Source organism: Ochlerotatus camptorhynchus, unplaced genomic scaffold, assembly GCF_037179485.1.
Source record: "Ochlerotatus camptorhynchus isolate MF236.1 unplaced genomic scaffold, CSIRO-AGI_Acam_v1.1 ptg000045l, whole genome shotgun sequence".
NCBI classification, from domain to species: Eukaryota; Metazoa; Arthropoda; class Insecta; order Diptera; family Culicidae; genus Ochlerotatus; species Ochlerotatus camptorhynchus.
In genome coordinates this window covers 3,832,727-3,856,239 of record NW_027040536.1, presented here as the reverse complement: position 1 = coordinate 3,856,239, position 23,513 = coordinate 3,832,727, and the positions used below count along the sequence as shown (strand labels likewise).

At 38.6% G+C, this 23,513-nt stretch overlaps 2 protein-coding genes across 3 annotated transcripts; one reads left to right on the top strand and one right to left on the bottom strand.

Moving 5' to 3' along the window:
* Nucleotides 1-13,487: 13,487 nt before the first annotated feature.
* Nucleotides 13,488-14,450, bottom strand: Cks30A (Cyclin-dependent kinase subunit 30A). The gene is made up of 2 exons (XM_065238288.1): nt 14,269-14,450; nt 13,488-14,169 (listed from the first exon to the last, which is right to left on the bottom strand). Exons 1-2 carry the CDS (start codon nt 14,325-14,327, stop codon nt 13,998-14,000), a joined length of 231 nt encoding a protein of 76 aa, XP_065094360.1. The 5' UTR covers nt 14,328-14,450; the 3' UTR covers nt 13,488-13,997.
* A 4,083-nt stretch (nt 14,451-18,533) lies between these two features.
* Nucleotides 18,534-23,233, top strand: eEF2 (eukaryotic translation elongation factor 2). Of its 2 annotated transcripts, none has more exons than XM_065238348.1 (5): nt 18,534-18,649; nt 19,499-19,713; nt 19,975-21,809; nt 22,009-22,315; nt 22,581-23,233. In XM_065238348.1, the coding sequence occupies exons 1-5, from the start codon at nt 18,647-18,649 to the stop codon at nt 22,753-22,755; spliced, it is 2,535 nt and encodes an 844-aa protein (XP_065094420.1). In that variant the 5' UTR covers nt 18,534-18,646; the 3' UTR covers nt 22,756-23,233. The 2 variants fall into 2 exon arrangements, with proteins under 2 accessions (XP_065094420.1, XP_065094428.1); XM_065238356.1 differs by lacking the exon at nt 18,534-18,649 and adding an exon at nt 19,018-19,141.
* Nucleotides 23,234-23,513: the final 280 nt, after the last annotated feature.

Genomic DNA, 23,513 nt, shown 5'->3' with positions numbered 1-23,513 from the left:
TACATCCATTTCTCCTACATATATATATATATATATTTTTTTTTTCAAGATTCAATATAACCGAATTTCAGAACAAATGTGATAGTGATACAAAAAATACCTAAGCAAAGTTAGTTTCAATCCAATTGGGGAAGGTTGCATCTGATCGAATCTTTTCTTGGCGTAGATATGCTCCCTGTGCTATATTCACACTATCTATCGCTGTCCAGAATCCACGTGAACAGTATTTGATAGATTTCAGACCAACTTTTCCCATATTTTTTTTAAACACAGAATGTATGGACACTTATCAACATATATACCAACACATCCCCCTCTCCACACCACAACCCCTTGATGTAATTTCCCATGTCCATAATGATTATAACATGTTACTACAAGGGCTCTAGTGCGACAGCCTGCGCATTCATAAGTCATGTTACGCTTAATATTACGCATTCAAATGTTTAGTTACTTGACTTCACCGTGACAGCGAAGTTGAATCTAAAATAAAGAGAACCATCCCCGTGGTTATGACTGAATTAATCCTATCCGGTTGCTCTTGATAAGGTTCAATTTATGCGGCAGCGCTTCAATGGAGCCAGTTTGAAGTCCTGTACAAAGTGCATCATCATTATGTTTTTTTTTTGGTTTTCACTCCACCCGGTACGGTTGCGAGAGGCAAGTTTGATGTATGTGTACCCGCGATACGGGAGATGAAATGTCACCCCAAATGGTAAGGGGATACTTGGTGATACGGTCCGTGTTAGGTAGATGCCAAAGCAGTTGCCGAGGTCCATATTCGGTCAAGTGGGAGATCGTATTCATCATATTTATGATGGACGCGTCCGATGGAGACGCACGTCACGTTGTAGGTACACTCGGAACGCGGTGTAGATACTCTTGATGTGATCTGAGAATAAGCCATAAATTATCCCGCATCTATAAATATGGTACAAATGATGTCAAATAACGACGTGATGATATAATGTTCTGCAAACGGTTTGAGTGCGTTACCAATTAATAAAACTTCACTTCATAGTAGCTGGATATCCCAAATGTGACGATAATGAAAGATACAGGAGGTGTGCTTATTAAGCCGCTGAATAATCATTAGAGCAATCTTCCCGGGAAATATGCGTAACAGTGTATGTAGTAGCATGTTGCATTCAGTGCAACTGAATGTATTTCAAGAGGCCATTAAATCGTAATGGAATTTCCTGTGACAGGAGATTAAACACTCGCCCTCCGTTTGATGAATGTGGGTAAATCGAAGATACCGTAAGTAGTAGTTTGTGTGGTTAATTTAATGTAATTTGTACGGTCCAATAGAAACAACGCATGGGTCGAAACATGCAGCTATGTCCAATGTACTACGGCGGAAGCGACCCTTCAAGCATATTAATAGAGATTTGATGAGCTGTGAATGGAGCGCATGAAGTTTGCCAAAATTTTAGATTGTCGCTAATACGCTGATCAGACGTGTTCAATTTTCTAATTTAGAACGTAACGTGTGGTGACTTACTATGCCATCCCACACAGTATTACAAATTGACGAAAATAGTTTAGTAGTTTGAAATCAGTTCACACGGATTGCGTCTATGTGAGTATTGAGTAATAAAAAAATTAAATGATAATTGAATTTATACAAGTGGTGTGACTTGGGGGTTGGTGGACTTGTGGGACAGAAAACCTATAAATTTCTTCAGATTGCCATTAGAATGTGTAAATTCGTAATGATCTTATTAAAAATACAGTTGAAGAAAATTGTAGCCAAACGCGATAGTATTTTACAAAATCACTGATTCGGAATCTTTAAATCGTATTTTATTGCATTTATTTCTGATGAAAAACTGCAATATTGTAAGATTGTTAAATAGAAGAATTATATATTCCACATACCATACGTTATTTGGGACCGTAGAGGTGAGTGGGATCAGGACAGAAACGAAGCTTTAAAAACCTTTCGTGGTAAATATACCTTGTATACAGCATGACTACACACCAAAAAATTCTGAATTTTACTAGCGATGTAAACATCCATGCATGCAAACATTCATACATGTAAACTTCCTTTTCACGTAAACTAGCAGCTTGCAAGAAATGTTGCAAACAAAAGTGCACAGTTGCATACAATATATGGAATATTGCATGACAAGTCTCATAAATTGACACGATCTATAATCTAAACTTGTATGATATATGACGCTCAATTTATGTGCATCATAGTAACGGAAATTTACACTGCTTTTTTTTAGCTGCGTAGGCCGCCGTTATCCGGTCGGTATCGACTTGCACTGGTGTGGCTTGCATTTGAAAAACAACCGACCCTTTTCAGGGTCACCTATTCAAAAACGGAAAGAGTTAAGTACTAAATGATCAACATATTTGTTCCGTCCACTGGTCGCCCTACGTCAAGCTTCCGTTCGCGCCCTTAGACACAGACCCTTCTGCTTTTTTTGACGTCTTACGGGAAGGTACTGGGTGTAAATCGAAAAACTAGAATTGCGACCGTCACGAAAAGGTGTAAGGTTTTGAGCGCTTATAACTTTGTTATTTATAGATGAAATTAAAATCTCTATACATCAATCGATAGGAAATAACTCTCACAATCTGCTACAATAAAGGCTTTTCCAATTTTCTCAACTAAAATCGTTGAAAAATGTACAAATAAAAAGTGATAATTCTATCACTGTTTCAATGAAATAAACGTTCTCCCCAAACCAAGCCGTCATAATCGAGTACCATTTGGTTGCGCATCGTTTTGCTTGAACCTGTAAAACTATATAAGAGCTCTGCTGTCGTTCCTTCGTTCATTAAAGCTTCGGACGGCGTGGCCATCAGTAGCAGGAGCACATCAGGAAAAAGTGAAATCTTTCCCTCTGTTTCTACTGAACATTGAGAGGAGAGGATGTGGAATTTGTGGAGATCGAACAATTGACCACACATATTTAACAGAAAGAATTATTGAGACTGTTTGCGGTCCCGTTCAAATAATATGAAACGCGACAAATGTTTTTTTTTATATAACAAACCCCCTCCCCCCCCCCCCCATCCTCCTATAACGACAGCCTAAAAAGAATTAACGGTAATTTTTTCACCTGTCAAAAGAGCCAAAAATTCAAGTTGAGAGATAATTTGCATGTCATGTATGCTGTACCTCTCACAGCTACAAAATAGTGTAAAACATGCCTGGTACCTCTTTATATACAATTAGATTAACATCTAAAGTCCATTATTTGTTTAGATATTCCACACAAAAGATACTTTCTGTCCCGTCCCATTTATTTAAAAAAAAAAACGGTGGAAGATCCTGTCAGGGGCGGGACTTAGAAAGTATTTTTTTAGCAGAATATGTAAAAAGGAGGGACTTCGGAAATTGTATACAAATTACAGATGCATTACTGTAAGAACTGTCAACATCCTACGCATTTACAAACTAGTGTTCGTGAGGTTTTGCTTGGCGGACTGAATTTTGTTGATTTTGGGCCGTCACTGTGTGGATGTGGGATTCAGAGGGACGGTATAAATTCATTTACATCTTTAAGTACAGCTTTACATTGCTGTTTGTTACAAAATGTATGCACCAAGTGGATTTGCGCGTTTCTGGGTGGTGCTGAGTTTAGTTCGGTCCAACAAAAATTAAACCTCTGAAAATGGATTGGAGCGTCTTTGAGTAAATGCCAGAATGGCAAAAAGTTAAGAGATATATTTCTGAATACTTGTAGTTCTAGTTCCTCATTATGTGCTTAAGTGGCGGATAAATTCTGACGTTAAGGTGTTTCCTTGTAGAATTCATTTTTCCATCACACCTCGCAATTTCAAGAGCACACAACTCAAGATCTACGACGTTTATGCATCTGCAATTTTCAGACATTGCTTGCTTCTCCGCAGCAAACAACAAGTAGTAGTTTCAGCTACGTGCATTCACATAAACCTTATTCTTTTTACATGTGAAATTGCGAAGTGTAACACGAAAAAGGACGCTACAGGGAATCACCTTAAGCAGAACATTTAGAATTATGATCTTGCTTGAATGGACGCATTTCTGAATGCTTGAAATAGCAAATTATGATTAAATATTGAACTCAGGGCCTTATGGACCAAACTTTCTAATTTTGTGAAAGCACAACTCTGAATATCGAATTTTCGATTATGCTGATGGAAAGAAAGTGAGGGGGCAATCCCAAGTAACCAACAAGCCTGCTTAGTAATAATCCTACTTATAATGCGCCAAAGCCCTGTATAAGTCGTATGTTAGCTTTATATAACAAAATCAATCCAAATAAGCGGGCTTATTGGTTACCTCCCAAGTAACAATTTAGGTATTATGATGGTACTGTAGACCATGATTTAGACTTGTATAGTGCTTTAAAACCCCAATAAAACTTACAATGTTACTTGGGCTGGGATGTGCAATACGTGCTTGTGCGATTTCCCACCGGAGGTATCCCACTGCGATCAAGCGTTTGGTTAAACGTGTTATCCATAACAAATGTTCAACGGAGATGGGATTGGCATTGAAGTATGCACGGGGAATATATGTTATAACGGAAGATTACAGGCAAGTGTTTCATATGCGGAAATATCCCTAACGGAATGTTCAGAAACAGTCAGAAAAATAACTAATATGGGTGAGGAAATTGACATGTCAAGGAGAAAAAAAAATGGAGTAAATTGAGGAAATAAGTTACTTCTACTGTATTTTAAATCAATATCCAGCAAGTTCACTAAACATCTCAACGTAGTCTACGTCAACCATGCGGTCGTGTCCAGACTCTAACTAATGAAGTCATTCAAAAGTATTATGACATTGTATTTTAATAATTTTAGTAAAACTGAAGATATTTAGAATGCATGATCGAAGTAGGCCACCCTGTGAAAATGACGAGTTTTTGTTTTGCTACCTCTTTTTTGCTCTTGTGAAAATGTTAAAAATGTACAATTTCAGTTTTAAAAAGTTTGAATAAAAACGACTGAAACAACTTCCCTTTCCGTTGCAGCAGATACCGTTTGTTCCAACTAACGCGTTGCAACGCTCAGCTAAGTTCATTTGCTTTTTCGTGCATCTATAGATTTTATTCAACTAAATTAAAACAATCATTTTAAAACTTATTATATTATTCGTCAATCAAGTATTGCTTGTTTGAATGTTTCAATGATGATTTTTAGCTGAATCCCAACTAACAATTTTCACAATTTTCGGGGCCCGATCTGGGGCCGTTTGAGCGCTGTGGAGCGGAAGTGTTGGATTTTGCATCAGTCTAATGGGCACTAAGAGAGTAGGTATATCCCATTATTCAGGTTCGTCTGGCATACGTCAGGTATAGATTGGACTTCGTCTTGTGTATTGATGTTGCGTTAATCGGCGGAGCGGCCTTTGATGATTCGAGCAGACGTTTAATATTTTGTGGACAAAAGTAAAACGTTGGTTCCAATCGTTAGGGCTGCTGCGAAGATTACCGAATTTACTTCTATTCATGTCAATGTCAATAGTAATGCTCGTCTGCCAAACAACGACGCTGTCAATGTCAATGTCAATTAGTTATATAATAAGCTTATTAATAGAAATGAGTGTTAGTCAATTCTAAACTTCATCTAACATTACCCAAAACACACCTTTAAAATTCTATACTAGTTAGTTTGTAATGTGTTTTAAGAAGGTATCATAAGCATAAATAAGAACAGGTAATAATAATTACCAGAATTTACAAATGATAAAAATTAGTTTCGATAGACTTTTGATAGGACGGCCTTTAATCATATGTTCATATGTTGGATTTTCATTTTTTTTTTCAATGACAAGCCTCAAATTTAACGCACTAAAGTTACATCTCGTATTAGATCATTTCTATAGGAACTTACTTATAAGCTTATTAATAGATATGAGTGTAAATCGATTCTAAACTTTATCTAACCTTACCGAAAACTAATTTTTAAAATATTATACTAGTTTGTAATATGTTTTAAGTAGGTATCATAAGAATAAACAAAAATAGTTAATAATAAATACCAGAAATTACAAATGATAAACTTTTGATAGGAGGGCCTTTAATAACATGTTTATATGTTGGATCTTCAAAAACAAGACTCAAATTTAATGCTCCAAAGTTACATCTCGTATTAGATCATTTTCTATAGGAACTTACATATAAATATTAGCAATATTTATGTTTAAGTATCACCTTCTTTCCTAGGTGATTTTTTTTTTCTCTGCACATGATTACAATCCATCTCACATCACATAAAATCTTATTTAATATCAAATCCAACAGCATCGTTAAAATAAGATGATAAATAGCATTTTGAAATCATCACCATCATTTACTCTCACATTGACTCCACATAAACAAAACATCAATCATGGTTACACTGTATTTCAGTTTTTGCATACTTTTAATTATGTTTATTATGATATTGATTAATGCTAATACTAATGTTATCTTTTGTAATTATTTTTATTATTTTTTTATGCAGTATAACTAAATAATTTCTCCTCAATATCATCTACCGTATAACACTACATCGACCAAATTGAATTTGAAATCGGTTGACCATTTTATTTTATTTTTACAGAACATTACAGTTTAATTAACACCCTTATTTTAGGACAGCGATCGAGGCCTCAACCCTTCAAGTTTATTTATCTACTTGGTCTTGTTGGTTTGAAAGTTACACTATTGTAGAAGTATGCAAATATTAGCAAATTTGTTGCAGTATAATTTGTATCTTTCAGATTAATGCCGATCGCGATGGAACCTTGAAGACACCTCAGCGGGAGTTCTGCCATGCCATCTATCGTACATGTCATCCATCATCTTGAATCTGCTAACTTTATTGCTTCCACTTGAAAAATGTTTTATTGTTGAAATTTGTAACTGATTATGATTTAAGTTGAAAAGACATAGAGGTTTTGTGCCTACGGGAGAAGAGGTAGTTAAATTATTTTCACTCCCGCGGGTTTTCCCCTCTATCAATAAAAAAAATATATTCAACACATCATAATTCCTTCCTATTATTCAGCTACGAATGTAACAACGATGGTGAGTTCACCATGTTATATCTTCATTTTATTCCAGCAGACAGCAATTTCAAATTTATAAAAAAAATCTACATATGCCAGCAACACTGACTGGGTGTATCCTATGGCTTACCTTCCCTACTAACATAATTCCTAAATTCCCGAGACATTTATGAGGGGTCGTAGAGTTCTCTGCATCTCTCTTAAGTAAATGTTGGACTAACATACCTTTCCTATCCTTACCAGTTGTAAGGACGTGGCCAGGACAATCCTTAACTGTTGGAGTGGGATGTTTCTTTATCTGGGAGATAGTATTTATTTCCTACTTACTATCTGTCCAGTTACAGAAATCCGTCTTGCTCTTAATAGTTTTGAATTCGTACCACCTACGATATTGTGCAACTTGTTCGATGCTAATGCTAATGCTAATGCTAATCCCAACTAACAATTTTCACAATGTAAACACTTTACTCATTTCATTTATACAGCCTCAAGCTGTATTCAAACGTTATACGATATGAGTAAACCTTTACTCAACCTCTATACAAGCAAATCTGGCGAACTTAGTGAGCTACTTATGGCTGTTGGGACGGTTGGGAGAAGCTCTTATCGCATATCGCTTCAATACATCTGTTATTCTGCTGTTTAGTTGTGTGTGAACTTGAAAGGCACTTATTCATTCTTTTCCCGTTTATCCAATAATCACTACACAGCTTGATCCTGAAGGCGGGTTTAATATTTATTGAGTTTATTTAGCTGGGAATCAAATTCATCGAAATAAGTTACAAGCACACCACCAACTTATTTACCCTGCAAACCTTGACACTAACAACTGTGCTACGCCATCACTTTGAACTGATGTAAAAAAATCAACATGCCCTTCTTCAACAAAACCGCTGAGTAGATAGGCTTTATAATATTTAGTGCACATGAATCATTTTTCTCGACTGGTTACTTAAGTTTTGTAAAGGAGCAGAGTAAAATAGCTTCCAGAGTAGCGCTAACACTCAGCTGTGTTGTTTAGTTGTTGAAAAACACTTTTGAGGTTATTCAGCAAGAGTGGTTGGTTGTGTAGAAACCATCAAATGAGTAACATATTCACTTTATTTACTTTGTTTTGCAGCTACAAGTTGAAAGTTGATTAGCATGTGTATAAAAGTTACATTAGCGTTTATTGGCTGTTGTTATACAGTGCGACTGACAAATTGAATAATGGTTGTGAAAAAGTTGATTAAACGCTCTCCAAAACTATTTTTCAAACTTCTGCTTGTAGCTGTATCTGCAGCTTTTATCTGGTTACTTTACAGCACAACGCTGCAAAAGTTGGCTTATAAAGCTGAAAATGTTAGTTGGGATATCACATAACATAATAAATTCCATGTGCGTAATCATATAGATTCGATTTTGTGGTGCAGTTTTCAATTATGAGATCACATTAAAGTTATGTAAAATTCACATGGCTATTTTCCACTGGTTATGTAATTTATTTTATGAGTGTTCAGTATCAATTATGTATATTAGCATCGGTAATGTATTGGAGCGGGGCTTATCATGAGTGAAAACAGCTTGGGAATGCTTGCGTTCTTGAAATAAGCTATTGGAGCTACGGTAGAACATTCACGTTCTTACTCCCGAGTTCAAGTTTCCTGCATTCATAGGAAATTATTGCAGGCAGAGTTACTAATATATGTATGCGATACGGCCTCAGATAGCCTGGTCAGTTAAGGAACAAGGAAGGAAGCGGGTTCGATTCCCGGTCTGGTCTAGATCTTTCGAGCTGGAAATTTGTTTAACTATCCTGGGAATAGACCATTATTGTTTTTCCACGCTGTATAGATACAAATTCATAAACTCGTTTAAGACTACATTGAAAGGAAGAAGAAGTGTGCTTTACTTATAGCGAATTCGTTCGTGCGAAACCAAACTTTTTGTCAGTGCGAACCTCAACCTGAGCTAGGTTTTAAAAACAAACGATCAAACTGACGTTTGTCAGAAAACAAGCAGACCCAATCTTGATACCCGATCCAGGTTGGAACTGAATAATAAACGAATTCGCTATTAGAGAAGATCGCCATAGAATGATGAACGCTGCATAGATTGACAAGAAAACGTAAATTACCCCACCTACTAATAACATCTAATAAAATTGAAATTTTCTGTATGCAGCGGTACATGCAAAACAAATGGCATGAACATCAAATGTAAGGGTCATTTACTTACATCACCTGCATTTTTCCTAACAACAACTGTAATGGCAGTTCTAACGACGGACTATAGCGTACAAGCAAGTTTTTCCAGAATTAATATTATCATATAAAACCTTCACGATATGCTTTTCTAGCCCCGTCCATTTGGGGAAACAAACTTTGTTCAAACATTTAGCAAACATAAAAATAACAAAATTATTTTAAAATCCTTCCGATGACCACATTACATTACAGAATCTGTTCATGTGATGAACCAATTCGGTATGCAAAACTGTAATAGAATCTTACGTTACCCGCTTGGATTTATGTACCTGAATGCGTTGAAATAAAAAGATTCCCATCATTTCAATCCCAAAGAATCGATATTATTATGAAAAGACTTACTTAGTATTGTCCAATAAATAACATAAGATCAGAGTGTCATACATTTTAAATTTATTGCAATCGCATCCAATCAATTAACCCCCAATAAATGGTTCTCTCATTTTATGAGTATTACAAAACATTTAGCTAACTGCCACGAAGAATGAGAGATCGAGCAGAGCTCACAGATGTCAACCGAAAAAAAGCCGCGGGTTCACAACCATGAACGCGAAATGATCCACCACCTCTTCAAAACGGGGTTTGCAATTGATGATGCGCTACGCTGTTATAGAATTTAGAAATAAATTGATTTAAATGGGCGGATGTGAACTTATAAGCGGTATCAACTGACAAGCAGGGTTATATTTTGAAGTGACATGTAGGGAAAAAGAGGTGGGTATGAAATTGAAACCCCACTTTGAGTTATGGAATATGCTTTAAGCTATATACTTACATTTTGTGTGCGGATGAATATGATCATTGGGTGCCACTCACCCGGGTGCCATTGGGGATGCTGAATTGAGCTATGAGCGCCGCCCATGCGGTGGTACCGCATTTTCGCATGATGATGGACATAAATGGATACACACGTACACACACATACAATGGGGCGTGTAAATTAATATCACGATCAAATTCCATTCAATTCCACGCTTATGGGTAGAGTTAGAGTTGTTGGACACATCAATTAACAATCTGAATTAATCTACATGTGAGAACTATTAACCACCCGTACTGCCACTGCACAATGGTCCCAAGGCCGTATTTAGGAAGTCATAAATGATTGCAATTAAACCACAAGTTTTAGGTAAATGGTATCTTCGGTAAAGTTGTTATATATTTTTGGCCAATCATTTGATATGAGTGAAATTTATTTATTAACTAATATCGACTTTTAAGTTGTTTGAGATATTCCAGCGCAATGTTCTACAAAGATGTAAAACAATTTAATTAAAGCAACTTTGCTCAAGAAAATAATGTTCTATTTCTAAGGGAACTCGTGTTATCCCTGGGCATTGGCATAACCGTGAGGATTGCTTAACTGCAACCAGGTCCCAGGGCTTGTCTGTATCTTTACATTTTGAAAGATGCACACTAGTGATGTCAGTTGTGATGTAGCGGCCCAAAAGTTTATTGGAATTTAACTACTAGTCAAAATTACATAATTAGCAGTGCCGGTGGTGTAGTGGTAAGCGTGATTACCTCTCACCTCAGCAGGCCTAGGTTCAATCCCAGTTCCTTCGGAAGGGAAGTAAAGCCGTTGGTCCTTGGTTCATGAAACGATAGGTAGGGTCCAGGTGTGGGAGCAGTCTTCCTGGCGTCGGTAGCATTGGTGCTCAGCACGGAAAACAAGATCGACGGAAAACAAACCAAAGGGGGAAGATTGTTCACTGAAATGGTGGAGTCCGATCCGAATACAAAGACTCGGAAGATACTCAATAAGTATATATGACAGTATACATTATCATTGCAACTAATTCATTTAGGCATACTCAATTGACCTGCATTGAGTTATTATTTTTCAGCATAGAGAGTGTATGGGAGCCGTTCTAGGGGTTGTTTGGAGCATGTGGTTCATTTTAGACATTATAGTTTGACATGATCATGTTCTGGAATGTGGCCTTGAGGCTTGAGATTTGTCCTTCATAAGACCCCCTTCTGTCTCGCAAAATAAAAAACAAATCAAATTTCTAATGGATCTTGTGTTATAAATCGTTAATAACTTTTCAAATAAAAGAGGTTGCTCCGACTAAAATGTGCACCATCAAAAGTTCTAAAACTGTCTAGAATAAATCATTTGCGAGGGGATTTCCAAGGGTCACCCTAACTTACTTAAAAAACCAGTATAAAACGAGCACCGTTTGAGCTTAAAAAATGCTTTCTGCAGGTGTTAACAATAAATAGTTAGGGTAAATGACGGCTTCGGCAATACCTTATTCTGTTATCGTCAGGGGGTAAACAAAGTCCTAGAGCACTCAAATTTGGCCAATAGATGCTTTGGAACACATTGTATCCACATGCCAAAATTGAGCTCTCAAGAATGTTGTTTACCCCCCTGATATTATCGTCATAATAGAATAAGGTATTGCCGAAGCCGTTATTTATCCTATTCAACATTGTCAAGCATTATGCTGGTATATCTTAAAATAGGGTGGTTCCCAAGGTTATTTTAAGTACAAAATACAATTATTTGGTAGCGGACCAAAGGGGTTGGATTTTGCTTTGAATCAAGGTGACTCAAAAGTGCATTTTGCTTGGTTGATCGGAACCTCATAAGAGCTATGACGTCGTAGGGCTAGTTTCAGCTGACTGTGAAATATAAATAAGTTGTGAATATTGAGGGGCAAATGAATAGGGCAAAGAAAAACACCGTTACATAATGCAGAATGTAGACGACAAGATAGGTATTGATTTTTTATAACATGCTCCAGCGAGATTACACTTGCATAAAAAAAAAATTGGTGGGCCAATATATAATTTTGTTGCTGAGGACACAATTTACCTAAATTTTAAGATTAGCGCAAACATTGTTGCCTTCCTAAAAACGGCTTTGGGACCATTGTCCACTGACAGGAGGGTATCGCCATCTGCATGAACACTTGTTTTTAGTCGATTCGTTATCTCCGATATCGCATCTCGCTGTGTAAATGCTGAATTGAGTAATACTGAAACAGAGTCAATTAAACATTAATTTAGACCCGCTGTCGTTCTTAATTGGTTTCAAGTATGCAAATTTAGTGGTGTCAAAAGTTTTATTTGTAAAATTATGTCACTGATGACTTCTAGGTTCTCATGCAGTACAACATAGGAAAATCAAAATCAAATGTCTGATTTTCCGTAACGTACCATCAAATCCGGATGCATTGTGCGCCGCTGTTTACTATTATACTACACGCGCAAATGTTCAATGACGTCAATGTCAATTATCATTATCAATATGCATATACATATTTACCAATATCTCCTATTAAACCAGCGAAATGTTAATGTAACGACTATAGCCATTAATCATCTCATTTGCGGAGACCTGTGGTGGAGACGATTAAGACGTTTGTGTATCGCATTTACTAAGGAAAGAGTGGAAGATTTTACCGACTGATAGTATTAGATGCTGCATATAATTCACGTTGAACAATGCATTAGGTCCTAATTTATGGATTCTCTTCATCGACTTTCTCTTTCGTTAATAACTTAATAAGTTAATAAGTAACTTTGGCACTGAAATGTTTCTTGTCGTGTCTCGTATAAATGCCAGATAATCACCCCTATTCTGTATTTCGTTCGAAACGAAATTCCTATACAAAAAATAATTTTTTTGTATGACAATTTCGTTTCGAACGAAATACAGAATAGGGGTGAATAGCTTGTTGCATCGATCTGTGTGCTGAAATAAGCTGGAAATGTCGTAACATGGTCGTGAGGATGCAAAGAGAAACTCGACGAAGAGAATCTGTCATTGTTACTTAGGACTTAATGCATTTTTCAGTTTTAATTGAATTTTACACGGTTTTTGACGCTGAAAATTATGTTCTATAATTGATTTCAATTAACGGATGATAATTTAATTACTGTCAGGTGCTGAAAACCGAAGCTTAGGCATTTATGCATTTCGACAGTGAGCTTTCATATTGGCCTAACTGCAATGATCGATTGTCTTGTTTGTTAATAACTCGCTTGGATGAACATTTCTCGATACGTTTGCTGTTACTTTTGATAGCAAAAACAACCTGTTACAGCATTGGACAAATGCCAGAAGATTGTTTCGTTTAGCTGTAGTAATTTAAAGAGAAAATCGATCATCGCAGTCGATTTCTTGTACTTATTGTATGACAGTAGCTGCAATAGATATAACTCCCAGGATGTAACCTGGATTTTCTCTCAAACAAGGGCCAGAAAAGAAAAAAAAACAATGGACCTTAAAAATTTAAAATGTTTATTAAAAGTAACTTACTTAGAATGATTGTATTTTTTGTTTCCATCTTTCTCAAGACAATAATAGGCACCCACACACTCATACTCTCTTCTTAGGCGGTTGCTGTTGGCAGTGAGACGAGCCCGCGGTGGAAATTTATCTGTACAGTTTTGTTTTTGTTTCAACCTAATTTGCTTTCTACCGCTGCTTGGCCCTGTGCCTCTGTTTTACGTTAAACATTTTGAACTATTGTTACAGGTAGAGCAATAGGTTCGCTATGTAATTTTTCGAATCCATAATCCCTACACCCTAATCAGCTGACGACAGTACAAAACACGGAACTTAACCTAAACCGACCGAGAGGGAAGCTATAGTCGCCCTAGCAGATTCCATTTGTACAAGATCATAATCATAGAAAATTTCCAGAATGTTCTAGGTATTTGAACTGTAACTGAAACACTGTAGATCATGATAGCGCAGTAAGCGTTACTTTTTTTTCCGGAATGTAGTGTCGTTACGCCGTCGTCTTCGGCCGTCGAAACAGTAGAATGTGAGGTTCTGGTTGATGGATCATATAGTGTATCCAGCCGCGGGATTGCTGCACACCGATTGACCGCCACTCATTTTCCGTCATTAGGTGGGTTTTGGGCACTAATTTTGCAATATCTTTGGGTAAGACAACGTGCCTAAAACCAGTATATAAGGATAATTTACATGTTATTGAGATGTAGTTCCAAGGACATCGACGCCATTAACACAGGTAAAAAAGCCGGTACTGATCTTACCTGTACTCGTACTCGTCGTCGTAATATTTATCAGAATAATAGATGTCTTTCACACTCATCTTAGGGGTAAAACTATGTCTAGCAACAATAATATACAACAAGACACGCAATAATCACAGAAAATTGCCAATTTCTCGTACTTTAAAGATCATTGAGTATTTGCCTGTTGCTTTGTTTAAGAATGTTTGAAAAGGTCCTTTAGCGGTGGCGGTTGATTTTTGTTCAGCCCGGTTAACACCAAACGCATCGAGAGTGCGTTTTTGAAATTAGACTTTTGACATAAACAGTGACAGAGAAAAGTTAGGTTGATATGACGGGTAAAATTCAAAACAGGATGCGTTTAATATTTTATTACGTAATGCAGTTTTCCTGTAGTTGATGGATGGCGTACGGCTCATTTTGGTTAGTTTTGTTATTATCGCCAGGAAAACTCACTGAATGAGATTAGAGAATAATGTTCTCAACACTGATTAGAGTAATAGAGAGCTGCACCGTCGGTTTAACTTAACATTTTTTGACATCTGACAGTGGTTTGTATACATGGACTTAGAAAAATTTAAAAAATGTATCAAATGTTTTTTTTTTGATTTTTTGGAGTGGAATATTTTTCATAGGAACATAGTCGGATATCATATGTTTTAGTTCTTTATATTTAAAACCTAAAATCCACTTGAATAGCCTGATCAAAAGGTCGTTTTGATATGACGGGTAAAATTCAAAACAGGATGCGTTTAATATTTTATTACGTAATGCAGTTTTCCTGTAGTTGATGGATGGCGTACGGCTCATTTTGGTTAGTTTTGTTATTATCGCCAGGAAAACTCACTGAATGAGATTAGAGAATAATGTTCTCAACACTGATTAGAGTAATAGAGAGCTGCACCGTCGGTTTAACTTAACATTTTTTGACATCTGACAGTGGTTTGTATACATGGACTTAGAAAAATTTAAAAAATGTATCAAATGTTTTTTTTTTGATTTTTTGGAGTGGAATATTTTTCATAGGAACATAGTCGGATATCATATGTTTTAGTTCTTTATATTTAAAACCTAAAATCCACTTGAATAGCCTAAAAAGCATAGGTAAACAAACCACCACTGGATGTCAAACTGATGAATGCGGGTTCATCGCGTTCATTCGTGACGTCAGCGTGCAGCATCCTATGTGAGCTCGAGCAGCTCAGAGGCCAGATTGAAGGTGATATCTCGGGTGAGATATTCCTGTTGCACAAACCGTTCACACTTAGAAATAAATACCCTAATAAATAAATACCCTAATAAATAAATACCATAAACGAACTGTACCCCGGATGGGTAAACTATCTCACAAATGGTTTGGATGATACCCCGAACACGTCGTTAAGCTCTCTTTTATGTGAAGAGCTTTGAGTGGGTTGGTTTATTTCCTTTAAATTCCGTTATAATTGCTTATCTTTTGACAGATACGCGTATTTCGTCTACTACTTGCAGACTTCATCAGTGCCAAGTACTCAACACCACTGAAGAATCCATCTTTAATCTACGAGTTATATACTAATCAATAGGTACTAAAAATCAGCAGGTATCTACTGCCATGTCAAAATTCACCTAAACAGGTACCTAAATTCAGTCTCCTGACTACCATAACCATTACCATTAATGTTCTCAAATCATAAGTAAAAACGTTCTTATATAGTTCTCTTTCTGAAAATGTATGGAGAAAACAAGAATTTGGAATGGTAATGGTTCTTAACAACCCATTATTTGTAAGGTCCATTTCCAAAAAACCATAATACATAAGGTTGAAACTTTATCATTAAACGTTCATGTAAAGTTCCATAACCATTTCAATTAAAGTTTAGCAGGGATTATAAACAATTTTTAACCATTTTAGATAAGGTCAATTTATGGTTCGCGTTTATGCGGGCGCTCAGAGGTGTAAACAAAATGTCATAAAGCGTGGTCACTCATTTTAAAAATCGAATTGTGGACAAACGAAATGCTCCAGTGGCATGTCGGTTCGTCGGTGCTATTACCATAGAGGTTACTCTAAGACCAGAAGGTCCCGAAGAAACGTGCTCAATTTTTTGGCTCAGCTCTTGCACTATCTTCGGTCTCAAGCTAAAGCCCTCGAAACAACTCGGGTATTAAAAAAAAACTAGAATGGGGGTACGCTTATAGATGTACTTGGGACCAATAGGCTTGCGAGGGGGGCGACACATCTAAATCTCAATTTTAGATGCTCAACAAATCTCACACTAGCGAATCAATCTTCGAAAAATCTTCAATCATTTCTCCCATCTACTTGCATCGCACATCCCCCCCTATTCTGCGAGTCACGTGACTCTCTCTCACCGGTGAGGTGACAATAGTCACCTCGTGTGAGGTGACTCTCCATTTGATTTGCATGGAGAGTCACCTCACACGAGGTGACAATTGTCACCTCACCGATGAGAGAGAGTCACGTGACTCGCAGAATAAGGGGGATCATCTTTTTGCAGGAAATCTTCAGAATCGTCATCAATCTTCTTTCTATCTACTCAGTGTGCAGGCAGCTAACCACAGCAAAATACAATTTTTCCTGCATCGTAGATAGAGTCGCCCCCTCGTAGGTTTGTCAAGTCAATATAAAATCGTTAGTTTCCAGTTTTATCGGACCGATAAATCTTAAATTGGCTTATAAACTGAAGATCGAAAGATTTAATATGTAACAAGTTTAAAAGAGTGATTCCCAAAGGACTTCTTTCGTATGGGAATAGCTTTTTTAAACAAGTTATACATCAATTCTGTCGGTAAGAAAGTAAGAAAGATCAATTCTGTCGGTGTTATTCACCCATATTCTCGTTTTCGTTCGAACCGTATTTTCCATACAAAAAAAAAGGTTTTTTGGATGATTATCATATTTATTATCCTTTTGACAACGAAAACCAACCTGGGAGCGTAGAAATCGTTTCTGGAATAAACCAGCATTAAACTACGTATGTATATTCAAAATATATACTATACCCCTTATACTTCTAGTTTGTACTAGGCTCGTATTGCTGGGGTCAACCAGGCGAATAGCGTTTTAGTGTGAATTACTACAAGACGAAGACTACATATCATACGAAGACTGATGTCTTCGCTTTTATACTAATTAGTTTAATTTTTTTTCTGAGTGTACAATAGAGTGATGCAAAATTTGAAATTTTCGCTCCACAATACTTAAACGATTCCAAATCGGATCCTGACTAACCTCACAAAATTTGAACCCATTTGGTGAGAAACTGAGATGGCACAAACCATTTGAAGTTTGTATGGGAATTACTATGGAAAAACCAAGATTTTTGTTCATGTCTATCTAATAATTCACCATATCGGTCTACTTCAAAAACTTTCAACTATGCTTGTAGGAAATTTTCCCAGCTACAACTTTGCTCAAGACCACTCTTTGATTAAATGCAAGGATCGAAAGTTATAAATGGTTCAATGCACTGATGTCTTATGATCATGCTCAATCAACTGCTCGGCAGGCAACATTGGTGTTTCTGGGGCGTTGAATAGGACACAAAAATTATGGCTATTATGTCACACTGCAAAATACAGTGTTGCCTACAGAGCAGCTGCTTGATCATGTCATAAGTTTACCAATCTCTTAAATAATTAATAACTATTTCCTGTCTCGTTTTACATAGAAACGATCTATAAGAATAGCTATCGAGCTGTCTTACAGCTCAATATGGAAAAAGACTGGAAGGCAATGAACAAAAAGTTGAGATTTCCCATAGTAATTAACATTTAAACTTCAAATGGTTTGTGCGAAGTCTGTTTCTAACCAAATGAGTTGTAACTTTTAGAGGCTAATCACGACCCGATTTGAAGCCATTTAAGCACTGTGGAGCGAAAAAGTCAAATTTTGCATCAGTCTAGTGTACAAGCTATTTCAAAATCACCCAAATTTGGGAGAAATCCACCCAGATCGATCAAAACTGAACCTACCCAAAAATGGGTAAACTGTGTTGGAAGTGACAAGTTGACAAATGAACAACATCGACATGAATCCGATCAACATTGTTCATTTGTCAACTTGTCACTCCCAACACAGTTTACCCATTTTTGGGTTGGTTCAGTTTTGACCGTTCTGGGTGGATTCTACCCAAATTGTGGAAGTTTTGAAATAGCGTTCTCGAGGCAATTCAGTTTTCAACACAACCACTGGGCACTAAGCTATACGCACGCTCGAAACCGAAACGCCAAGTTTAATTTTGTCAAAGTGTGATCGTAGCTGAACCAAGTGTGCGACTGCCACGCTCTCACGGTCGTCAGCTCGGCAACGTCGGTCTCTTTCGCTTCAAGGCACGCAAACGGCGTGTAAGTCGATTTTCGGTGTCGTGCAGAAAACCTAGCAGAAACATCCAAAATGGTGAGTTTCGTGATTTTTTCACGGTGAATTTACTATCAAACGACGGAATCTGCACGGGAATGGTGGAATATCGGTGTGAATAGTGAAAAAATCGTTTACGGTGAAAAGTGTTCTCATCGTGGTGGAATGCCTCGTTGCCAAATCAAAATGTCGGATGATTTGCAGACCGTATCAATGTGTGTGAGAGTGAGGGAGAAGGATATGGAGAACACTGGAGGTCTCTTTCTTTTTCCGGCCACCACAGATCGTTGGGCCAGACAGAGTATTCAGTCAGGCCTAAGGTTCGCTTGTATTGCGTTCCCTCACCGTGTCTCGTGTAGTGAAATAACAGTCATACATCGAACCGAACGAGAAGAGAGCAGTTCATAGTGCAAAGAAGAGGAAAACACGTTTTTCTGCTCCTGCTTTTTGCAACACGGGCGCAGTAAAAGTTGAAAGTTTTAAATTGGTTTTATCGAGTGGAATATCGTCACCTAAAAGCGGAACAAAATGGTAGGATTTTGCTTTGAATCAGGGTGTATCAAAAGTGCATTTTGCAAGGTTGATCTGAACCTCGAGAGTTATGACGTCGTAGGGCTAGTTTCAGCTGATTGTGAAATATAAATAAGTTGTGGAGGAAGGGAAGTCGGAGGAGGCGATATGGCGCAGGAACATCATCGTATGACGTGTAAAGTGTTCCCCCTCGGTACTGGAAACAAAGGAAAGGGCAAAGAAAAGCACCGTTACGTACCGAATGCAGACGACATGATAGGAGAAATTGATTTTTTTTTAACCATGCAGCTCCAGCGAGATGCATTTTCCCAGGCGCATGTTTATTGATTTTCTTCCTTTTTTCATCTCCTATCATAGGTTAACTTCACCGTTGACGAAATTCGTTCCATGATGGACAGGAAACGGAACATCCGTAACATGTCCGTCATTGCCCACGTCGATCATGGTAAGTCGACGCTGACCGATTCGTTGGTCTCCAAGGCCGGTATCATCGCCGGTGCCAAGGCTGGTGAGACCCGTTTCACCGATACCCGCAAGGACGAGCAGGAACGGTGCATTACCATCAAGTCGACGTGAGTATTGTACCAACTGTGCTACGCTACTTAACTGGAATCGTATGGAACTGCAGGATGCTACGTAGTTACATTCACTTTATTGTTGATCAATAATTATTATTCAGAAATGTTTCATTATTAGCAACAAGTACCAAAATTAAGATTAGTGTAATGTTTTATTCATGTAGATATTTCCTGCAAATTCCACAAGATTCCTTTAACCTTCGGACGTTCTTAATTTTATTGTTAATTTCGGACTTTTTCTCCTTTTACCGCTAGTGCCATCTCGATGTACTTCGAGTTGGACGAAAAGGATTTGGTGTTCATCTCCAATATCGACCAGCGCGACAAGGATTGCAAGGGATTCTTGATCAATCTGATCGATTCTCCCGGACACGTCGATTTTTCGTCGGAAGTAACTGCCGCGCTGCGTGTCACTGACGGTGCCTTGGTCGTCGTCGATTGCGTTTCCGGTGTGTGCGTACAGACCGAAACCGTACTGCGTCAGGCCATCGCCGAACGTATCAAGCCAGTTCTGTTCATGAACAAGATGGACCGTGCTCTGCTGGAACTGCAGTTGGAGGCGGAGGATCTGTACCAGACCTTCCAGCGTATCGTTGAAAACGTCAACGTCATCATTGCCACCTACAACGACGATGGCGGCCCAATGGGTGAAGTCCGCGTAGACCCATCGAAGGGTTCCGTCGGTTTCGGTTCCGGTCTGCACGGATGGGCCTTCACTCTCAAGCAGTTTGCTGAGATGTACGCCGTCATGTTCAAGATCGATGTTGTGAAGCTGATGAACCGCCTGTGGGGAGAAAACTTCTTCAACCCCAAGACAAAGAAGTGGGCCAAGGTCAAGGATGACGACAACAAGCGTTCCTTCGTCATGTACGTGTTGGACCCCATCTACAAGGTATTCGACGCTATCATGAACTACAAGACCGAAGAAATCCCAAAACTGCTCGAGAAGCTGAAGGTTACCTTGAAGCACGAGGACAAGGACAAGGACGGTAAGAACCTGCTGAAGGTTGTTATGCGTACGTGGTTGCCAGCTGGCGAAGCTCTGCTTCAGATGATTGCCATCCATCTGCCATCGCCAGTCGTTGCCCAAAAGTATCGTATGGAGATGCTGTACGAAGGACCACATGATGATGAAGCCGCTGTTGCCGTCAAGAACTGCGATCCTGAAGGTCCACTCATGATGTACGTGTCGAAGATGGTACCGACCACGGATAAGGGACGTTTCTATGCTTTTGGTCGTGTGTTCGCCGGTAGGGTCGCCACTGGTCAGAAGTGTCGTATCATGGGGCCGAACTATACTCCTGGAAAGAAGGAAGACTTGTACGAGAAGTCCATCCAGCGTACCATTCTGATGATGGGACGTTATGTTGAAGCCATCGAAGATGTCCCATGCGGTAACATTTGCGGTCTGGTAGGTGTTGATCAGTTCTTGATCAAGACTGGTACCATTTCCACTTTCAAGGATGCTCACAACATGAAGGTCATGAAGTTCTCCGTGTCTCCCGTCGTGCGTGTTGCCGTCGAACCGAAGAACCCAGCTGATCTGCCCAAGTTGGTCGAAGGTCTGAAGCGTCTGGCCAAGTCTGATCCTATGGTGCAGTGTATCATTGAAGAATCCGGCGAACACATCATTGCCGGTGCCGGTGAACTGCATCTGGAAATCTGTCTGAAGGATTTGGAAGAAGACCACGCCTGTATCCCACTGAAGAAATCCGACCCTGTTGTATCGTACCGTGAAACCGTTTCGGAAGAATCCGACCAGATGTGTCTGTCCAAGTCGCCAAACAAGCACAACCGTCTGTTCATGAAGGCCGTGCCCATGCCTGATGGTCTGGCTGAGGATATTGACAACGGAGACGTCAACTCGCGTGACGACTTCAAGGTTCGTGCCCGTTACTTGGCCGAAAAGTACGACTACGATGTTACTGAAGCCCGTAAGATCTGGTGCTTCGGACCGGACGGTACTGGCCCGAACATTGTTGTTGACTGCACTAAGGGTGTGCAGTACTTGAACGAAATCAAGGATTCGGTCGTCGCTGGTTTCCAGTGGGCCTGCAAGGAAGGTGTCCTGGCTGAAGAGAACATGCGCGGTATGTTTTTTGAACCCATTCTACATATTTTTTTTTAAGAAAACTATCTTTCAATGATGATATCTTTCTAACCACGAAAACAAATTTGATGGATAAACAATTTTTCAAGCTCAACAGGTCTGACGTAAATCGCACCTAGTTAGACCTTATATCGTACTTTGTATAGAACGGTAACGCTAAGTTTATTTTTATCCTCCAGCCGTCCGTTTCAACATCTATGATGTGACCCTGCATGCTGACGCTATCCATCGTGGTGGTGGCCAGATCATTCCAACTGCCCGTCGTGTCCTGTACGCTTCGTACATTACCGCAGCTCCACGTATGATGGAACCTGTCTACCTGTGCGAAATTCAGTGCCCTGAGGTCGCTGTCGGTGGTATCTACGGTGTGCTGAATCGTCGTCGTGGACACGTTTTCGAAGAAGCTCAGGTCGCCGGTACCCCCATGTTCGTCGTCAAGGCTTACCTGCCTGTCAACGAGTCGTTCGGCTTCACTGCTGATCTGAGGTAAATATATTTGAAGGTTGCTTATTTTTATCCCGAGGTTAGGGCAAATTTTGTCTCTTATTCCAACCAACTGCTCGATGGTGGTTGGCTGTACAAAGTTTGCCAGAGTAAAATGTTGTTCGAAAAACATTGTTTTTTCTTCCTTTGTAGAATTTACAATACCTGTCTTGCAAGACATTATTTTATCCTTGTGTCTGGAACGGGATTATTCAGTAAAATGTTTCATTGAACTAACCCGTGAAAATCCACTTTTTTTACGCTTTAGATCCAACACTGGTGGACAGGCCTTCCCGCAGTGCGTGTTTGATCACTGGCAGATCCTGCCAGGAGACCCAGCTGAGCCCGGAACCAAACCATACAGTGTCGTTCAGGATATCCGTAAGCGTAAGGGTCTGAAAGATGGTCTCCCAGATCTGTCACAGTACTTGGACAAGTTGTAAACGCATTCTTATTACAATATCTTTCTTACGATTGAAACACTAGAAGAATGAAGCGTATCCCAGCTCCAATCAAATTAATATAAACAAACATAATTTATAAATGTTTACAAGAAAATCCACACTACTTGACACATTCGTCAGCCAAACATCTGAGAGACAGAGAGGGACCCTCCCTTCGCTGGTTGCTTTCCATCAGTGCACTATTCCCTTCGCTTGTTTCGCGTCGTGCGTCGTTCTTTCCCCTCCAGTGAAATCGCAGCTGCAACCGTCGTGACACAAAACAACAACTAAAAGTTTACAAAACAATATAAATTCGGAATGGGATTAACACCAACTCAGATCCCCTCGTGAGAAATGCAAGCAAACATTGAAAACAGAAAAGTATGATCAACCACAATAATGGAACACAGTGATATACACATAACACAAGAGAATACAGAAGATGAGAAATCATGTTGAAAGAAAACTGAAACGGAAACGCGTGTAGTTTTACTTATTCTTAGTTTGAGTAAATTTGGATCAAATTTATGTTTTAGATGAGACATTACTATATTAGAACCTAACTCATCATACTCATTCGGTAGAGGAAGGTAGGCTTGCATTTTTTGTCAACTTCCAATTTTCGGATGATCGAAGAAAACAAAATCGGTTATTATAATTTTCATCTATTTTTATTATTTTGCATTGGAAAACATGATAATCTTTACATAATAACGTTTATTTTACATAAAACAGTGCGAATGGATCGTGTTGTTATT